The 19,078-nt window shown below is 38.9% G+C and overlaps 1 protein-coding gene across 1 annotated transcript in view; it reads left to right on the forward strand.

The window, feature by feature from the left end:
- Positions 1-19,078, forward strand: part of LOC126198562 (serine/threonine-protein kinase S6KL) — a 71,773-nt gene that overhangs the window by 46,918 nt on the left and 5,777 nt on the right. Inside the window, exons 4-7 of the mRNA XM_049935032.1 lie at positions 5,765-5,866; positions 14,759-14,882; positions 15,009-15,116; positions 15,613-15,771. Of these exons, the coding sequence (XP_049790989.1) occupies positions 5,765-5,866; positions 14,759-14,882; positions 15,009-15,116; positions 15,613-15,771 (493 nt within the window). The remainder of the gene's footprint in view (positions 1-5,764; positions 5,867-14,758; positions 14,883-15,008; positions 15,117-15,612; positions 15,772-19,078) is intronic.

Here is a 19,078-nt window from a genome sequence, read left to right on the forward strand (position 1 = left end):
CCCCTCTTCTAACTATAATATATTGTAGAACCCTCAAACAAAAAACTATATCCAATTCCTGAAAAAAAGCACGTATCACACCTGTCTAGAGTAGTAAAATTGATCCACAAAACTACAGTCCAATATCCTTGACATTTATTAGTTATAGAATCTTATAACATTTTCTGTGCTCTGAACAGAATGACCTCCTCAATGCCAACCAGCATTGATTCCGAAAACATCAAAGCTTGGGTCAAGGCAGTCAGGTAGATGCAGTATTTTTTGATTTTCAAAAAGCATTTAACTCAGTACCACACCTACACTTATTGTCAAAAGTGTGATCATCGGAGTATCAAGTGAAATTTGTGATTGGATGGAGGACTTACTGGTAGGGAGGATGCAGCGTGTTATCTTGGATGGAGAGTTGTCAGATGTAGAAGTAACTTCAGGTGTGCCTCTGGGAATTGTGTTGGAAAACTTGCTGTTCATCTTGTATATTAATGACCTTGCAGGTAATATTCATTGTGTGCTAAGGCTTTTTGTAAATGATGCAGTTATCTGTAATGAAGTAGTATCTGAAAGAAGCTGCATAAATATTCAGTCAGATCTTGATAAGATTTCAAAATGGTGCAAAGACTGGCAACTTGCATTAAATGTTCAGAAATGTAAAATTGTGCACTTCACAAAATGAAGAAAACATAGTATCCAATGACTATATAATATCAGTTAGGCACTGTTGGAATTGGCCAACTCATACAAATACCTGGATGTAGCACTTTGCAGTAGTATGAAATTGAATGATCACTTCCGTTTATTGGGAGAATAAGGGGGAAGTACAGTCAGTCTACAAAGAAGATAGCTTACAAATCACTCTTGTGACTGATTCTAGAATATTGCTCAAATGTGTGGGACCTGGACCAAAAAGTATTATCAGGGAATATTGAGTATATATAGAGAAGGGAAGCTTGCATGGTCACAGGTTTGTTTAATCTGTGAGACAGTATCACAGAGATACTGAAGGAACTGAACTGGAAGACTCTTGAAGATAGATGTAAAGTGTCCCAAGAAAGTCTGCTAACAAAGTTTCAAGAACCAGCTTTAAATGATGACTAGGAATGTACTGCAATCCCCTGTGTATTGCTCACTTGAGGATCGTGAGGATAAAATTAGAATAATTACTACATTCACAGAGGCATTCAAACAATATTTCTTCCTGTGCTCCATATATGGAATGGGAAGAAACTGTAAGAACTGGTACAGTGGGATGCATCCTCTGCCATGCACCTCATGATGGTTTGCAAAGTATAGACGTAGATGTAGATGATGTGACTGCGTTTATAGCACTGTTACTGGTATCGTTGAGATATACAAGCCATCCCTCCATGTGAAGTTCTACCATGGTTTGTGGTGTGGTTTTAGCCTAAGAATAAAGCAAAATCAGTCTGAAATATTGAGATATAAGAGAGAAACAGGCAGATTTGAAGTTGACAAGGTGCATCAAGAGTTGTCTGAATAGCTTAGGTAGTAAGAACATTGCCCATGAAAGACAAGTCTCTGGCTTATAGTCCTAGCCCAACACACATTTTTAATCTGTGTAGAAGTTTCACAATCCAGAGTATTTTAAATACAGTGAGACAAGTGAAACTGAGTTTCCAGGGAGTAAATGTGACAGTAATGATGCCACATTTAAATCATAGGCCACTGCACAATTGCTTCCCAATGGTGGCAGCAAGGTTCAGTCCCAATAACAATGGAGTGCACATGTATGTTTGTTATTTAGATTCAGTGACTGAAGTACTCTCTTTTTCACCATAAATAGGCCCCTATTTTTATAGCATGCAGGTACCTGTTATCACATATGTATTATAAGTGTGAAAGTGTGTGTGCGAGTATGTTTGTTACTCCTTCACGCAGAAATGGCTGTACAGATTTTGAAGGGATTGGCTTATACAGTGAATTAAAACATGGGCTACTTTTAAAAATGTATAGTACATGATATTTATAGAGTGCCAAATCTTGAACAATAATTACTCGTAGCAAAGCTATTTACTCTTACTTTCAAACTGTATCGTATTTGTGAAAATGATTTTATTGTTTAATATGCACTACATAATATGATTCAACATAATTAATACAGTTCTCTTCCATGAAAGCTCATTGTGTTTTAACCACTGAGTCTCAGTCGTATGTTATGGCTTCTGAGATGCTTGAAGACACACGACAGTCTTTATTTAAATGCTGTATGACAGAGACATCGTGCCTGTACATGAAGAACATGGTGGGCTTTTAGTGATGCTGGATTTATGATATATGAGTGTATCCACTGGTGACAGGTACACACGTGACAGATGTTGTTGCACATACAAATAAAAAAATTTACGCTGCACCAAAGTAGGAAATACTTATTTTCGTTTTTTGTCTAGTTAGTATGTTTGTCACTACTTCACACTGAAGCGGCTGGGTGGATTTGGATGAACCTTGGAATGGGCATAGCCTATAACCATATATGTTTTGTGACCTTTTCAGGAGTACCATCACATCCACAGGACATTTTATTTTTCTGCTTATTGATTGCATTTCTTACTTCTGAATGCGTAACGGGATACAAAACCATCGTCTTTTCATTTGTGGGAACTTTTGACTTACTAACTTTTGAGTTCCACAGGGTCTTAATGAGATTTTGAGCAGTGTTAATGTAATAGATATTGAACATATTGGCAACACAAAGAGGGTCTTCAACAACTTTTCCTTCCTTTTTTATGGTAAGATTATTGTTTGTCACTTTGGTTTTACCTATGTTATGATTATGACCTTCCAGACTGATTTGGTTTTGTTGCTGCCTTTTCTGATAATTAAATCATTGTCTGTGAGGCTGGTCCCGGCGGAGGTTCGAGTCCTCCCTTGGGCATGGGTGTGTGTGTTTGTCCTTAGGATAATTTAGGTTAAGTAGTGTGTAAACTTAGGAACTGATGACCTTAGCAGTTAAGTCCCGTAAGATTTCACACACATTTGAACATTTTTTAAATCATTGTTCAGTTTTTTTGCTGCATTAATAATTTTTCTGTAGACTTTCCTGTAGCACTTAAGATATGGCTTTAATGCTGCATGACACTTTGAATGCCAACCCAGATTTCTAAAAGTGCCTGCAGATTTCTTAATTCCCACAGTAAACCATTAGTTAGATTTGAGAGAGATTTTTACTTTTCTAAGGGGGAAAGTGACATCAAAGCAGTATTTATAATCAGAGAAAAATGGATAATATTTAGAGTCTACAGTTTTATTTGTCTCTCTGTCACATTCAACACTATGCAACTTCTCCCTTTCTTCTCTTCCTGATGCCTTTGTCCAACAGTTTCGCAGGGTCGGCATGGGTATGATCAGATTTGGCAGTGTTAATTTAAGGGGAGGCCAGATGCCCTTTCTGTCACCACCCTGTTACATAAATGAGGATGAGGATGATGAAATGATGAGGACAACACAAGAACAACACAAACACCCAGTCCCTGGGCAGAGAAAATCCCCAACCCAGCCGGGAATCAAACCCGTGACACCGTGATCCAGAGGCAGCAGCACTAGCCACTAGACCACGAGCTGTGGACTTCAACACCATGCAACATGCTGTGAAGATTCCTAAGGCTACTTTCATTAATGTATCTTGTTTCTATATAGTTTCCTCTGTTATGTTTTTTCCTAACCGTATTTTTTAGTAAGAGCTTGATTGCCATGTAGACAGAGAAACTGGTATCTGTTACTTCAACCTCATAACTACAGGTCTCTTTGTTAATAAACACCTGATTGTTGTCTCACACCCATCTCCATACCTGGTGATATCGTATGCTGTGGCTTCTAAATTATACAAACTGAAGAGATTTAGCAATAGATCCTTGTGTGCATTATTATTACTTCTAAAATTAATGATTGAAGCAGACGAAATGAATTAAAATTTGTGCTGTGGCCGGGACTTTCCTCTTGCTTGCTAGGCAGAAATACTAACCGTTACACCACTGCAGTACAGTGGTCAACATTACTGCACAAACTACCTAAGCTGAGTGCCCTCCCCAACACAAACTTCAATTCATTTTTCCCTTACATATTGTCACTACTGCCAGGGCTCTCCGATATTGGCAAGCACCCCAGCATTGTACGTAATGGGACATACCATTACCTCCAATGTATCTCATGCATACATTAGCCTGTGATCTAGCAATGTTAATTACTTACACATGTTGCCTAAACAAATGTATTCCCCAAATTTAATTACTCTACATTAATTACTTTTTGGTGTTGTGACTTTTTTTTGTCAGTGTACATAAAAAAAGCAGTGACCAGATGATATTTATTGTGAATCGTGATGGCTATTCTTTCATTGACCCATTGAAGTGTAGATGTGAGCAGCAAGAAAGTGCAAGATGGATATTGGGCTTGCCATTTCACAAGAGACACCCAACAGTGACACATCTCATGGTGTATCTTCCCAGTGGTGTGGGCGTGTACTTCATTGAGAACAACTTGCGTGATCGAGTATCAACACTGCCCTCTGCTGCCCTCACTGCATTTTTTCATCTGTGCCAAATGGACTATGTTGCCCAAACATTGCTGTGTGTGGAAGTGCCAAAATATTACACATGGAATGTGTCACGGAAAGAATGGAAGTGCTTCGTGCAGGGTGTCGCCACTGAAGTTTGGCATTGTATGAAGGTGGCAAATGCCCTGGGCAGTATTTACACTGTGCATGTAACACTCTTATTGTGTGTACTTGCTCCTGACATGTGTCTGGACCATATCAATTTTCAGGCCCTCGAAATAGTTGCTGGACAGGAAAAAGCCACGTTCCAGGAAGCATGTGAAGTGATGGGACTTTTGGAAGATGATAGCCTTTGGGACATTATGATGGAGGATGCCATATTGTGCCAGTTGCCATCCAGGTTGAGAGACCTCCTCGCTATCATGTCGAACAGCTGTGGACTCATGAACCTCATGACATTTTGGAACAAAATATGAAACTACATTATTAGTCAAGATCGCACACTGGTACCAAGGGACAGCACAGGCCAGTGATGAGTGCTGACACTTATTGAAGACAAAGTTTTCTCAATGGTGTGAAAATGGCTGTCTAATTTTTGTCTCACAGCTAATGTAATAGTCAGACTGAAAATACCATGCTAATAGTTATCCACACACTGTGTAATGCTTTTGAAATGTTCCTGACAGCTCTGTTGAAACATTTCTTTACTTCTAGGTGAAGTTTTCCATTTATCACTTTTTACTTACAGCAGTTAATTTATCTTGCTCTACTGCACTTAATTTTTTTTCTTTCAATTTATCTTTGTGTGTTTGTGTTTTCTGTACTTCACTTCTACTTTTCAGTTTGAACTTTTTTTTCTCTTATACTCTTCCTCATCTTTTCAGCCCCTGTACTGCTGTTCCAGTTTTGTACTATCTCTGCCAGTAAATAATTTCAATTTGTTTGATTCTGTACTCTGACATTGTGAATAGGCTATATTTTCTTTTAATGCAGCTTTTTTCAGGAGTTGCAGAGGGTCTGAGAGATAATTTGTGTGCACATTTCTGTTATTATTGAATTTCAGTGATAAAATTTGCGATAAAATAATGTCAGCTGTTTATCTATTCCTTCTCTCCAGTTTCCCATGCATTTTTGTTTTCGACTTTTATGTAATGCATGTTGTAGACTCAACACATTTTTTCTCAAAACTGATTCAATAATTTGTATTTTTATTTATTGACCTTGTATCTTACATTTACTTTCTATTTCTTTCCGTTTCAGGTATTTGACACTATATCAAGTGGAGCATTTGGAAAAGTATACTTAGCTTGTAAGAGAGATACCAATCAGAAATATGCTCTGAAAATTCTCTCCAAGTCTCAGGTAAGTGGAATGAAAACCATTATTCTCTATGGAATATAGTTTATGTTCCTTAATATGTGTGAGCAGTGTATCACCTAGAAGAGTTTAACTATGTGAAGCCTTTAAAATACAGACAGAAATGTTCAGTGAAGACATCTTGGTTCTGAGATGTAGACTCAGTTTAACTGTATTTATGCTAATCTGTTGTAGTGTGTATCATAGAGTAGAGGACCATAGAATTCCGCATTACAAACATTGTGGGCACTACATGTTTGAATTGTGTGTGAGGTGACATACTGAAAATTGTATGTGGCTGGAAAAATATCAATTTTGGCAACAAATCTGTGAAGCAGTGATGTAAAATTATTTGATTTTGTATTCACTTTGTTATCCACAATGTTCATTTATGAGACAGATAGGTAGTAAAATAGTAGCCATTAATCAAATTCTACTTTATAGGAGATTATTATTATACTGATTACGTTCATTGAAGTTTCAGAAAAGTTATCAGCTTGGCTGACTGCAGATCCCCTGGCCAACATATAGTTCTTTGAAATACTCCTGTTGATTTCATTTGGGTAATACAATTAAGAGACTTACAGTGGTGTTATCATAACTATTTTCCAAATAATTCTCAGTAAATTGTTAAGACTTGGGCACCAGAAGTAGAGCTAGTTTTTGAGCTAGTGACTGTGTGATTATCTTAAAAAATAAAAGAAAATGTGACCACTGCTGTGAATTCTATGATTTATGTAGATATCAAGGTCACCAGTCTCTTCTGGATGTCAAAGTGACCTCATTTTAAGTTATTTGTTTTTTACTCATCACATCAACTGTAGTCAGTGACACTCCAAAGCAAAAATGGCCAGAATTTTGTTAAGTCTGCAGCAATTGACAGGGTAGAAAAGAAATTAAATGAGCAGTATCTTACTTCTGCAGGAAAGCACGAGTAAATTACCTGTGACTGAATCTGTGAAGAACATCATTCGTGCTGAATATTAGTAGCTACAAATAGGGTGGTTGTGATTACAGAAATCTGTAACTATTTGCATTGGTGATGTGTTTATGTGGACTGAAGCAACAAATGAAAATTTGCATCAAGACCAGGATTTGAACCTAAGTCACCTGCTCACTAGGCAGATATGCTAACAACTAAACCCTTGAGCAGTGCCTTGTGCAACTGCGTGGACTATCTTAGCTTGCCTCCTTCCTCAATCCAAATTGTCTTTCATGCCTCAGCCCACTTGGTATTCCTGCCAAACTTGAACAGCACTGCAGAGGCTCTCTGACTATATTGGAATAGCATGTCAGCATTGAACAAAATGGGGGATACTATATGGTTCCAGAGACCCTTTCAAGTATCAGACACTTATATGTATTTATTCAGACTGAACCAATGAATGAAACTTTGTACCAAGGCTGGGATTCGAACCAAAATCTCCTGCTCAGTAGGCATATGTGCTAATCACTATGCCACTATGGAATGGCAGCTTCACACAACTGCCTGAACTAACCTAGCAGTAGTGCAAAGCCACTGTGCCAGGGTGGCATAGTGGTTAGTACATCTACCTAGTGAGCAGGACTACCCTTGCACACCGCCCTAGGGTAGTCCGCATAATTGTACAAATCTATTGTGTCAGGATGGCATAGTGGTTAGTGCATCTGCTTATTGAGTAGGAGACCTGGGTTCGAATCCCATCCTTGGTACAAATTTTCATTCATCTCTTCAGCTTTTGAAGTATTGATACCTACTGCAGCCATCCTAGATGCTAGACTTCACATTAAGGTAGGAAGAAAAGCATCCATGACTCCCTATCCACTATTTATTCATCAAAGATGGGACATGGTTTAAAGCCTAGTCATGAAGTAAAAGGAGAAGAGGAGGAGGAGGAGGAGGAGGGGATTATTGTTATGCTGTATGAGTATTATTACCATAGGCTTGATAAGAAATAATGCATGTCACATCTGTATGGATTCTTGCCAACTATTTATCAGGTGAAAGATGCCAGCTGTACAGACTCATATGCAAGAAATCTGAAAAACAATACAAACAAGGAGACTTGCCACAAGTTACCACAGATTCATGTGAAAACTGTTGTACTGCAGACTGTATTTGTGAATAGTTTGCCTGTACTTGAAAACCATATACATGAGGTTCATTCAAGTGAAAACTAGTCAATGTGGTTTCATGCCGAAGAGAAGGTGGTCACACAAGTTATCGTCCACTACCAAACGTGCAGGCGAGTAAGCAGTAACAACGTGGAGTGATTCAATATTTGGTGGCGGAGAGAGTTGAAGGCCGTGAAATGTATCAAAGGACGAAGGCTGTGTACGGTGAGAGTACAGTCTGAGTCATTCAAGTGTTGTGGAATGGTGCAAATGATTCTTTGAGGGCCATGAGTCACTGGAAGATGATGCTTGTCCTGAACAGGCTCATCATGCCATCACACTGGAAATGGTTGCAGAAGTGAATGCTTTAGTCTTGGACAATCTGTGATGAAGGAAGCTGGGATATTTTCACTTCCCCTCTTGTTTTGGCATCTGCCTCCTTAAGATTCATTTTCTTCATTTTTGACCTGATTACGATTAACATACATGAGTATAATCTGCATTTTCATAAAAGAGAAAGGTTGACCCTCAGTTTTAAAGAATTTAACACCAGATCTACTATTATGCTTAGTTTTATGTACCGGTATGTAACTGATATTCTAATTTATTTTGACTATTCCTAGTTAATACTTTCATTATAGGGTGAAAGTCAGTGATATTTTTGTAACTTAAATTCTATTGTTGAGTTCCAAACAAACATTAGTTCCATTCTAATTATAAACATTTGGAGAAACAACTAATAATAGTATTCTTAAAGGCTCTATTTTGCTCTATTTGAAAACATGTTAGCAAAGCCAGCCCTTAATTAATTTCAGAGTAATTAACAGTTTTGTCAAAAGTATAGTTTGCATAACGATATCTGTTAATTTCATCATTTAAACAAATAATTTGGCCTAACCCTTGTAGTAGAAGAAACCATTAAAAGGAACAAATTTTTCGATGTATTCAGTTAATTTAATGAGATAAGTTTTAATTGTAATGTTTGTAAATTAAACATCAAACAATGTGTAGTTTCAGTGCCTATTATTGTGAGGATATACGAGGGCTCGATTTTTGGTCCCGAGACAGTCAGTCCATGGCCGAGTTTCAGATGAGAAACCTGTATTGGTTAGATCAGCAACAATGCATCTGTGAAACAAGTGTAACACAATTAGGCCGTGTGTTAAAACAATGACAGCTTCTGTTCAGTGTGTACTATATCATTCTACAATAACTGTGAACTGTGTGGTTAGGCTTTTACTGCTCATAGATGTTCAACAGTAAACCTTTGTAGTAGTATGTGGATGTTTGCTTGCAAACTATTAATGAGGCTTATTGAGAGTTAACCAATAGTGCGCTGGCCATATAACTGTGTAATATTGGGGGTGTTGTGAACAGTGAAAGTAAAGAACAGTGAAATGCAACTGTGCACCTGTTGGCTACATCATTTACAGTAGTCAGTATCCCACTTCCACCCCCTATTTTTTCAGCCAGTATCACAACATGGCATGTCAACACCGAGGACCATCAATATAGAAATAAGGCAGGCGAACGTCGCAAACCCCAAATTCACCATGGACGAGATCCACCAGTTACTGGCCAGCGCCCACACCATGATGCTTCAACACTTGAGCTTTCGAAAAATCTGTGCGCAGTGGGTTCTCCACAAACTGACTGCGGAACAGTGCAGTACTCGAATGGCACTGTCTTGGAGTCATCTGCAATGTTATCATGAGGAGGAATATGGCTTTCTGTTGCGTATTGTCACAGGTGACAAAACATGGTGTCACCATTATGAACTGGAAAGCAAGCGTCAGAGCAACCAGTGGAAGCATGGGTCTTCGCCACCTCCAAAGAAATCAAAGGCTGGAAAGTTCATGATGTCCTCCTTTGACCACAAGGGCCCACTGCTTGTAGAGTTCCTGGAACAGGGAACCACACTCAGTGCTCAGCATTGTCAAGCCACTTTACAGAACCTTAGACGAGCCATCAGGTCAAAACGCTGAAGCATGTTCTCCAATGGCGTTATCCTCCTGCATGATAATTTCCACCCGCACACGGCAAATGTGACGGAGACGACATTGCAGCAGTTTTGGTGGGAAATGCTGGAACATCCACCGTACAGTCTCGACCTTTCACCATGTGACTTTCATGTGTTTGAACCTCTAAAGCAACGTATTTGCAGACATCGATTTGCAACTGACAACGAAGTGTGTCACTGGGTCCAGGCCTGGATCCGACAGCAGCTTACTTGCTTATTCAAGGATGGAATTGACTGGCTAGTGTCACATTGCCATAAATGTGCCAACAGTTTTTGTGACTATTTTTGAGTATGTGTACTGTGTATAGCTGCATTTTTTAGTTAATAAAATCATTACTGTTACTTTATACTAGTGACCACGTTTCATTTGACTGCCTCTTATACAAAATGGGAAACACTCATAGCATAATAGTTTTACCATGCAGAGAAAATAAACATTATAAGTATGGTCTGAAATGAGGTTGGAACTACAGGATGCTACCTATAATTCATAAAACAATAACTTAATTGTATGTTAAACATCAAAATTCAGTTGGGAAACATCAAAATTCAGTTGGTACACTGTTGCAAATGGTGTGCAGCAGGAGAAACTGTTGGTAAGCATGTGTTATGCACTTAATATATCAATTGGTGATAAAACACACTGCTGTTCTTTGCATCTTCTTCATTTCCTCTGTCAGTCTGTCAATACTCCCTGGTAAGGACTCCGGACTGAGGAGGAATAGTCAAGTATTGGTTGAATGGCAGTTTGGTGAATTACCTCATTTCTGGGCATGATGATAGGTGATCAAAGCCCGGGTGAAGGATGTGGTTCAGTTTTTCCACTCTGGGATGGTACTGGGTGATGAAGGGACACTCCTTTGTTGCTAGTCCTTGGGGGAGTACTCACATGGAATAGTTTGGCTACAAGTGCTTCATGTTCCGTGATGGACACAGGAGATGATCCAGAAGCATCCTGTGAGGGCATGCAAGAAGGAGCTCTACTGGGCTTTTACAGTGGCAGAACATGGACTTGTAAGAAACTAGGAAAGTATTTAGCACTGGAGCACTTAGCAAACCACAAGATTTTAAACATTTGCATCTCGAAAGTGCATACAAATCATTCTGCCAGTCCATTTGAGGCTGAATGGAAAGGGGATGTGGTAAGGTGTTTACTTACATTGTGAGTGCAAAATGTTTTGAAATTGGATGACATATGGGAAGTGGGAGAATGAGTCCACAACAATTAAGTGTATGGACCCCAAGAGAGGGCCTGTGAAGTTGGTCTCAAGGCTTTTGTCAGCACTATGATGTTGGAGGGAGTATGGCACCACCAGCAACTGGCACTGATTTTCTTCTGCTATGAGCAGCTCAATTTGCTTAACCTGAAGTTGGTATGGAAAATGAACAAAATTAATAGAGACCAGTTGGTTCTGCATTGCAGAGCGCGGTAGACCAGCCCAGCTGGACATATTGCAAGCCTATTGAAGCAGCTGGTCATTCTTAGATGCTGTCACAACTTCCCAGGAATTGAGGAGGACATCACAAGCAATTGCTCCGGGGCTCTCGAACTCTCGAACTGGAAACAAACTCAAATTCAGGTTTGGGATCTTCTGGATTGTGACAAAGTGCCTCAGAGTTCGAACGTCGAGAGTAAGTGTGATAATGAATGAAATATTAAAAATTGTCAAATATAGAGCCTATCAATGAAGCAATATGATTACATTCTTTCAATATTGCCTTAGTTCCAAAAAGTGACAAGAGTGCTTAATGGTCGCTAATAGGATGAAATTTGTGACCATACAAAAAATGTGAAATTTATGGACACCATAAATAATTACCAGTGCTTCCTTTTTCATCTGTGAATAATGTTCTTGAGCTGGTGTAAGCATCTTTGACATAAACAACTCTTTTTTTATGAAAGAGATAAATAATTACCAGTGCTTCCTTTTTCATCTGTGAATAATGTTCTTGAGCTGGTGTAAGCATCTTTGACATAAACAACTCGTTTTTTTATGAAAGAGAACAGGCCTGATGTCATGTGGAGATGCATATGTTGCCAACACCAAACGACAAATGAGGCCGGTAAGTCACGTGGCAGTGTGCTCATTGGAGGGCTGATTTTAACTTATGAAAAACCCTATGCCACTCTTCAGAGCATTGAAAAGGGACTCCATTTTTACAGAGATGATTTAGCAAGTAGCTGTGGAGGCTGCCTGGAGAATAATTTGTACATAGTAATTCATTTTTCTTAGGAATACTTGAAGATCCTTAATGGTTTTACATAGAGCATATTCCAAATGGCCTTTGCATATTTTGTGGTGTGCTGAAGGCCCTCTTCACTGAGGAAGTAACCTAAATAAGTGACCACTGGTTGAAGAAAAACACATTTGGAAAAAGTACACCTAAGACCTTTCTGTGCAAGGATTGCAAAAACATGATATATATTGTGTAAATTTCCTTCTGTTGTATGACTAGTGACAAAGATATTGTCAAGATAATTGATGTGACATGGAATCCCTGCTACTGTTCAAGAAACCTCTCGAATGTAGGCCTGAAAATCCACTGCTTTACCTAACACCCGTTCAGTCAGTGATGCAGATGCAAATGAATTGTTTTAATGACAGCATATGGTGCTAATTAATTGACGGTGTGCGCATCATATTCCAGAGATGGAATACGCCTCAAGACCAAAATATTGTTGACCAAAGGATCAGCTACAACTGAAAATGACAATGTACGAACAAAACATCTGATTATAAGTCATCACTAATTGCACTTGACCTAAGAATGGACCCAGTACTTGATTTTTAGCAGTACACATCAGTATGCAGTACTGTTATGTCTGAGGAAAAAAATCAGAACCACAGATTTTGAGATATGATATGATAGAACTTTTTCTGAAGTTGCAATGACGTAAAACAAATGTTGTATTCACATTTCTAAAATGCTCAGAAAAGCAGCAAAATAACATTTTAAGAAGTCAAAAACACCTGGAAGGTCCCAGTACCATAACCTTCTTTTTTACAAATCAAGCTCTATGTACACCAATAACTTTGATTCCATCTTGCTGAGCAAGGGAGTGCTCACACTAAAATACATAGACTGCTTTATGGTTGAGACCAATGCACCAGTAGTGGAAGGGTGGTCACTGGAATGTCCTGCACTGTTGCATGTAACAAAACTGTATGAAAACTGTATGCAGGACCAGCTCATTATCAGTGACTAAAATGTTATTAGTTTGAATCAACTGGGGCTGATGCTTGGTGTCCATCATGCTAAGGTATACTTCTGCAATATGACTATTATGCAAAAACATAAAACACTCATCTTCGTAATGTGGATGTACCCATCTGGAATGCAAGGAAAAACAATCTGGACAACTTGGAACCAAAGTATGTTGCTGCAAATGATGCCTGGAACTAGCCTTGGATTGCAGAAAATGAGGCCAAGTGACTGCTGTGGAACACATGTTTGTCATTAGAGAATCTATGATAGCAACCAACTGCAATGTATCACTAGTCTGTTGAAAAATTATTTTAGAAAATTTCAAATGCATTCCCTGTTCAAAGCATATCAGACAAGGAGTGGTCAGTTTGTTTTTAGGCTTGGGTGTGGACATTCTTATCTGGGGATAAGTAGATAATTACATCAAGTATTAAACTTCTTATGTATGATTTACTACACTCACATGAGAATTTACATTTTCAACTCAACTTCTGGAAATCTGCACTCCAAGATACGTAACTGACTGTGTTTGACTTTCAGTATTGTAAGAATTATAGTGTTGCTGGTATCACATGCATTTTGTTGGAAAAATGATGAGATAATAAAGAGAACATTTCAAACAATGGTAACACAGATATTCTGGACAAGGGGGCTAGCTTTGGAAGTAAGTAATATAACTGTGGATTTGTGGATGACAAAAAGGCCCATTGGAGGTCTGACTGTTTGATATCACTTGCCAAGAAAGGCAGTGCAAGACATTTTTGATATACTTCCTAGTCTTGTTCAGTGGCTGAAATGGCAGTATGGCTGGTAGCACCTGTGACTGAAACAACATTGCAAAATTAAGTGCCTGATCATTTCCTGGTACTAGTCAAGTTGCTACTGCCACTGGTTGAGAAATGTAGTATCCGTAGCAGTGCTTGATGAACTGTGGCCACATCATTGCTATACACAGGTTTAGTAAGCCTGGTAATAAACGAAGTTCCATTAAGCCTTGCGGAAGTAGAAACCATGCATTTATAGTTCATAACACTACGTACACAGTGAAGAGCTGTGACAGTTGGAGTCCAGCGATAGAGGAAAGTCAGATAACAGCAACTGAGGAAGAGACTGTCATTGAGTGGCCTTATGTTTGCTTGCTACATAAATTCAGTCAACCAGCCAACAATATTGACAGTGTCCATCTGTAGGCATCTTCACTGGACATGGACAATGTTTCACATAGTGATATGTTAGTATTTTCCTTTTGTATATCCATCGGGGCTACTAATGTTGCTTCATCTAAATCTTGCCATACACAAATTATTTTCATATGTGTCTTAGCTTTTATAATGAAGACAAAGCTGAAACTAAACTTTGATTGCCATTTCAATTAAGTTAATTGTGAAATTACAATTTGGATCTGAAAGTATATGTAATACAGTCCAGTTAAATAATATTTTAAGGGGATTAAAAGTTAGTAATTGCTACAGAAGTAAAAACTGTTACATCTGAACTTTTATGGAACAGAGTTATTCAAAAGTAGGAAATATGTTGGATATGAATTATAACTTTAATGTAAAATTATTTCATTTCAGATTTTGTCACAAAATGCTGTTGAACAGGTGAAAGATGAAGTCAGAATCCAATCAATTTGTGGACACCACCCATTTATTGTAAACTGTCCATATTTCTGGCAGAATCGAAAACGGCTGTTCATTGGTTTGTGTTTAAGCATTCAGTTGTGATTCATAATTTTTTCTAAGAATAATTTACAACATATGTATTCCATAATTCGAATTTGTTGAAGAGAATTTAAATGAAGATTGTTTTGAAATCTGTTTACAGTCACGGATTATATTGCCGGTGGAGAATTATTACGGATATGTCAAGATTATGGACCCTTACCAGAAGAACTTGTGAGGGTGTATGTTGCAGAAATTGCTCTGGCTTTAGGTAATTACCATACATTCATTTGCCAAACAATTAGAAACTAACAGTGTAGATGGATAATAACAAAAGGTTTTCAAGGACACCCCTGTGCTGTTAATATTTTGTACTATTTACAATTGGAGAAAATCTGGCAGCACGTTTTTCAGTTTTTGAACTTCAGCCATTAAGTTCATGAAATGATTTTAGCGATAGTATAACTGCCAATGTGTATGCAATATGTTGTTTGATATTTAATTAAGACTGCTAACTATAATTTTTTCTTTCTTCAAGTAATATCCATTAACAAAGTTACCTAAAAATATGCTTGACTGCAGTTTGTTTTCAGTCAGTGACAATCATTACACTATGTGCATTATCACTTTCTGTATAATTTTCTGTTTCCTATAGGTAAGTGATGGGCAAGTTATATACTGATAATAAATGCAATTCGTTGATTAAAAATATTTTTTACATATTCTAATGTGATGTGCTGCTGGAAAAGTATTACTTATATTTTCAGATTTCCTTTACAATGCTGGTATTATATATCGTGATCTGAAGCTTGAAAATCTGTTACTGGATGAGGAAGGCCATTTAAAGTTGATAGACTTTGGACTAGCAAAATGGCTGAAATATGGATGTCGCACTACAACCATTTGTGGCACTATTCAGTACATGGGTAGGTTTCCTGTTATTCTTATTTTCTTCTGATGTATTAATCCTTCTTCTTCTTCTTCACCTCAGCATTTGTATCACAATGTAGCAGGGTTCGCTATTTTGACTCTATTTTGACACAATCGTGTGCTTGGGCAGGATGGGGGTTGACTATCTTGAGAACTGATGGAGGGATCTAGTTAATATTCCCTTGGTCTCCCAGTAGGTCACTGACTACCTATATTGACTTTCAAGAAAAACTTGTGTTTTGCTTTTGTGTTTGGGTGTGCTGGAATTGTGTGTCCATGCCACCAAAGATGGCTGTTCTTCATTTTCTTGAAGATACCCCTATGTATTTTTCCATTGGTCACATGATCATGAAGTATTAGGCCAGATGTACATCAAAAATTTTTGGTTTCCCTTATAGCAAATTGATGCTCTACTTATTCATCTTTTGGATTTGCAGCTCCTTGTGTTTACCATGTTTGCAGTTAAAATTGTCAGATATGAGGTCTGCCAGTTATGCAAAACATAATTTTTTTCAAGTACCCAAACATGTTTCAGCACTAATGTGCCCTCATCAGAGGGTTTCCATTTTATTTAACATTTACACTTGGTGTGCATGATTTTTCAGGACCACTTGTTTATTATTTATTACAGATAGCTTTTCATGTTTTCGTGTGGCAAGCCCTTTTATTCTTAGCGTCATGGTGAGGTGTTGTGATGCAAACATAAATATAACAATGTATTTTCACAAATAAAGGTGTAAAAGTTTGCCATAAGTATAGGCCAATATGAACAGTGCCCATCGTTGTAGCCTTTGTGCTGTCCTGTCTGGAAGGCTAGAACACAGTCCAAACAATGTGAGTAATGGGTTGTGGTCAGTGAGCAGCTGGAATTTGATGCCATACAGATAGGTACCAAATTTCTTAACTTCATAAACGACGGCCGATGCCTGCTTGGAGCCATCCGCTTCCTTGTGAGGTAGCACTGCCCCAACACTATGCTGCGAGACGTCTGTGATAAGAAGAAAAAGCTCCCATGATGGAAACAGGACAAGACATGATACTGATTGGAGGGCTTATTTACTTATGGAAAAAGCTGTCACACACTTTTGGGACCACTGGATTAGAACCCCTATTTTCCGCAGTGCATTGAGTGGTTATACAGTTTTGTGACACCAGGGATAAAATGGCCATAGTAGCTAATTTTTCCCATAATGGATTGCAGTTCCTTTAGAGTCTGGGCCTGTGCATGTTTGTAATAGCTCAGACATGATGCTTGGTAGGATGGATGACCAGCTTGCTGATTATACATCCAAACACTCAACAGACTGTTGGAAAAATTTACACTTTTGGAGGCTACATTTGAGGCCAGCCTTGGTTAACCAAGCAAACAAAGATTACAAGTTCTGAAGGTTCCGGTTGATATCCACAACACTATGATGTCACTTCACTAATTGCCACATCAAAGAGTATCCTGTATCAGATTATCCAAGTAAAGCTGGAATACTGCTGCAGTGCTGAAAATACCAAAGGGCAGCCTGTTTTACTTGTGGAGGCCAAAGGGTGTATTGAGCACCAACAGATCCTGAAATTTTGGATGTAGTGGTAACTGTAAGTATGCCTCTGACAAATGAAGCTTAGTACAGCAGACACCATCTTCTGTCTTGGAAAACAGATCTGCTGGGTGGTAAATTTGAAAGGTATCGATGATGAACTGGGTGTTAATGGTGCCACGTAATTGGAGAAAAAGCCATCCTTTTTTTTCTCTCTTTCTCTCCTGCTCCCCCCCCCCCCCCCTCTCTCTCTCTCTCTCTTTTACAAGGGGACGGCTTGATGAGACAGGGTTAATCACCTCAAGGGCCTTCAATCTGTCCAGTGCTGCCCTAACCACATTCCACAGGATGTGTGGGATCGGGAGCACTCATGAGAAGTGAGGCACATACTATGGTTTTAATTGAGTTTTTACTGTTATATCCATAGCCCATCCCAACCCAGGAGTAAACAGATCCGAACATGAAGTAGTTAAGCCCTCAGTGCCATGAAATGGAATTGCTGTGGAAGCCAAACACACCTTCTTTCTTTGAAATGGAAAAACCACATTGTTTGAATGCACCTAACTAAAGTATATTTTCCACATTACCAGAAGTAACAACCGAAAAGGGAAGTTTCCTGGAAACATTTTTGTAGGAGACTTGTGTAGCAAAACACCTTTCATGTTCTTGTCAAGACCACTATATACTGCCAAAATCCATGATTTTTGGCAAGAACTTCCTGTTGCAACATATGTTCCATGTTCAAGTGGGCACTTCACTCAGCAACCCCCATATCCAAGAGAACAGGGTTCTGTATGGAGCGTATTCTTCTTCCTGGTGGCCATGAATGGTCTAGCGGTGGCTGTGGGATATTTGGCATTGTCTTTCTTATATGCTGACAAGTTTTGATTTTATTATTGCTCCTGTAGTATGGTTGTTGCTGAGCATCACCTACAGGGTGCCATACGAAAGCTGGTCATGGGCTCTCATCCATGGCTTTCAGTTTTTCAGCCACCAAGACTCGTGTCATGCACTTCTGTCATCATTGTACTGCCCACCCACATCCAGAGCTTTACCTAGATAATCAGTTAGTTCTTGTAGTTGAGACGTGCCACTTTCTGGGACTAGCTTTGATTCCCAGCTGATGTAAGTTCCCTACCTTTGCTAATTTAAGCACAAGTGCTGGCGACACCACATTATACTTCACTGCCTCAGTGATACTAGTTGGGGTGTAGCTCATTTTACCCGTTTGCATTTCTACAAAGCCTTTATTCCTGTGTTGACTATGGGAGTCTTGCATATAGTTCTGCATCATCCTCAGCATTGCGGATATTGGATTCCATTCATCAATCTGAGATCTGACTTGTGACATGAGCTTTTCGAGCTAGCACTGTAAACAGCCTAGTAGTTGAGGCTGGAGTCCCTTCATTATGTCAGGCGCCAACAGTAGCTGCTGAATTATTCTGTACACATTCGTAGCTCCCCAGAACATCCTAAATACCATGTCATTTTCCCTGTAAGTGAGCCCCACCTCTCATAGCAGCGACCCAGAACTGGGTTTATAATTGCTGCACACCTCCCGTGTGTCTGTTCGGAACTGCAACTTCCTCCACTGTCGCCTCTGCTCAAGTAGCCATCACATTTCCCCCATGGCTTGTGTCCTGACCTTGGATTTGCCTCAAAGTCTTCTTTTGTCCAAAAAGTTCTGTTGACCAAACACAAAGTACCTCTAGATGATCCTGTCAAGCCTCGTATGCAGTGCTGGAGAAGTGTAGCTGGCTGGGTCACATGTGCC

This window comes from Schistocerca nitens, chromosome 1 (assembly GCF_023898315.1).
Source record: "Schistocerca nitens isolate TAMUIC-IGC-003100 chromosome 1, iqSchNite1.1, whole genome shotgun sequence".
Lineage (NCBI taxonomy): Eukaryota > Metazoa > Arthropoda > Insecta > Orthoptera > Acrididae > Schistocerca > Schistocerca nitens.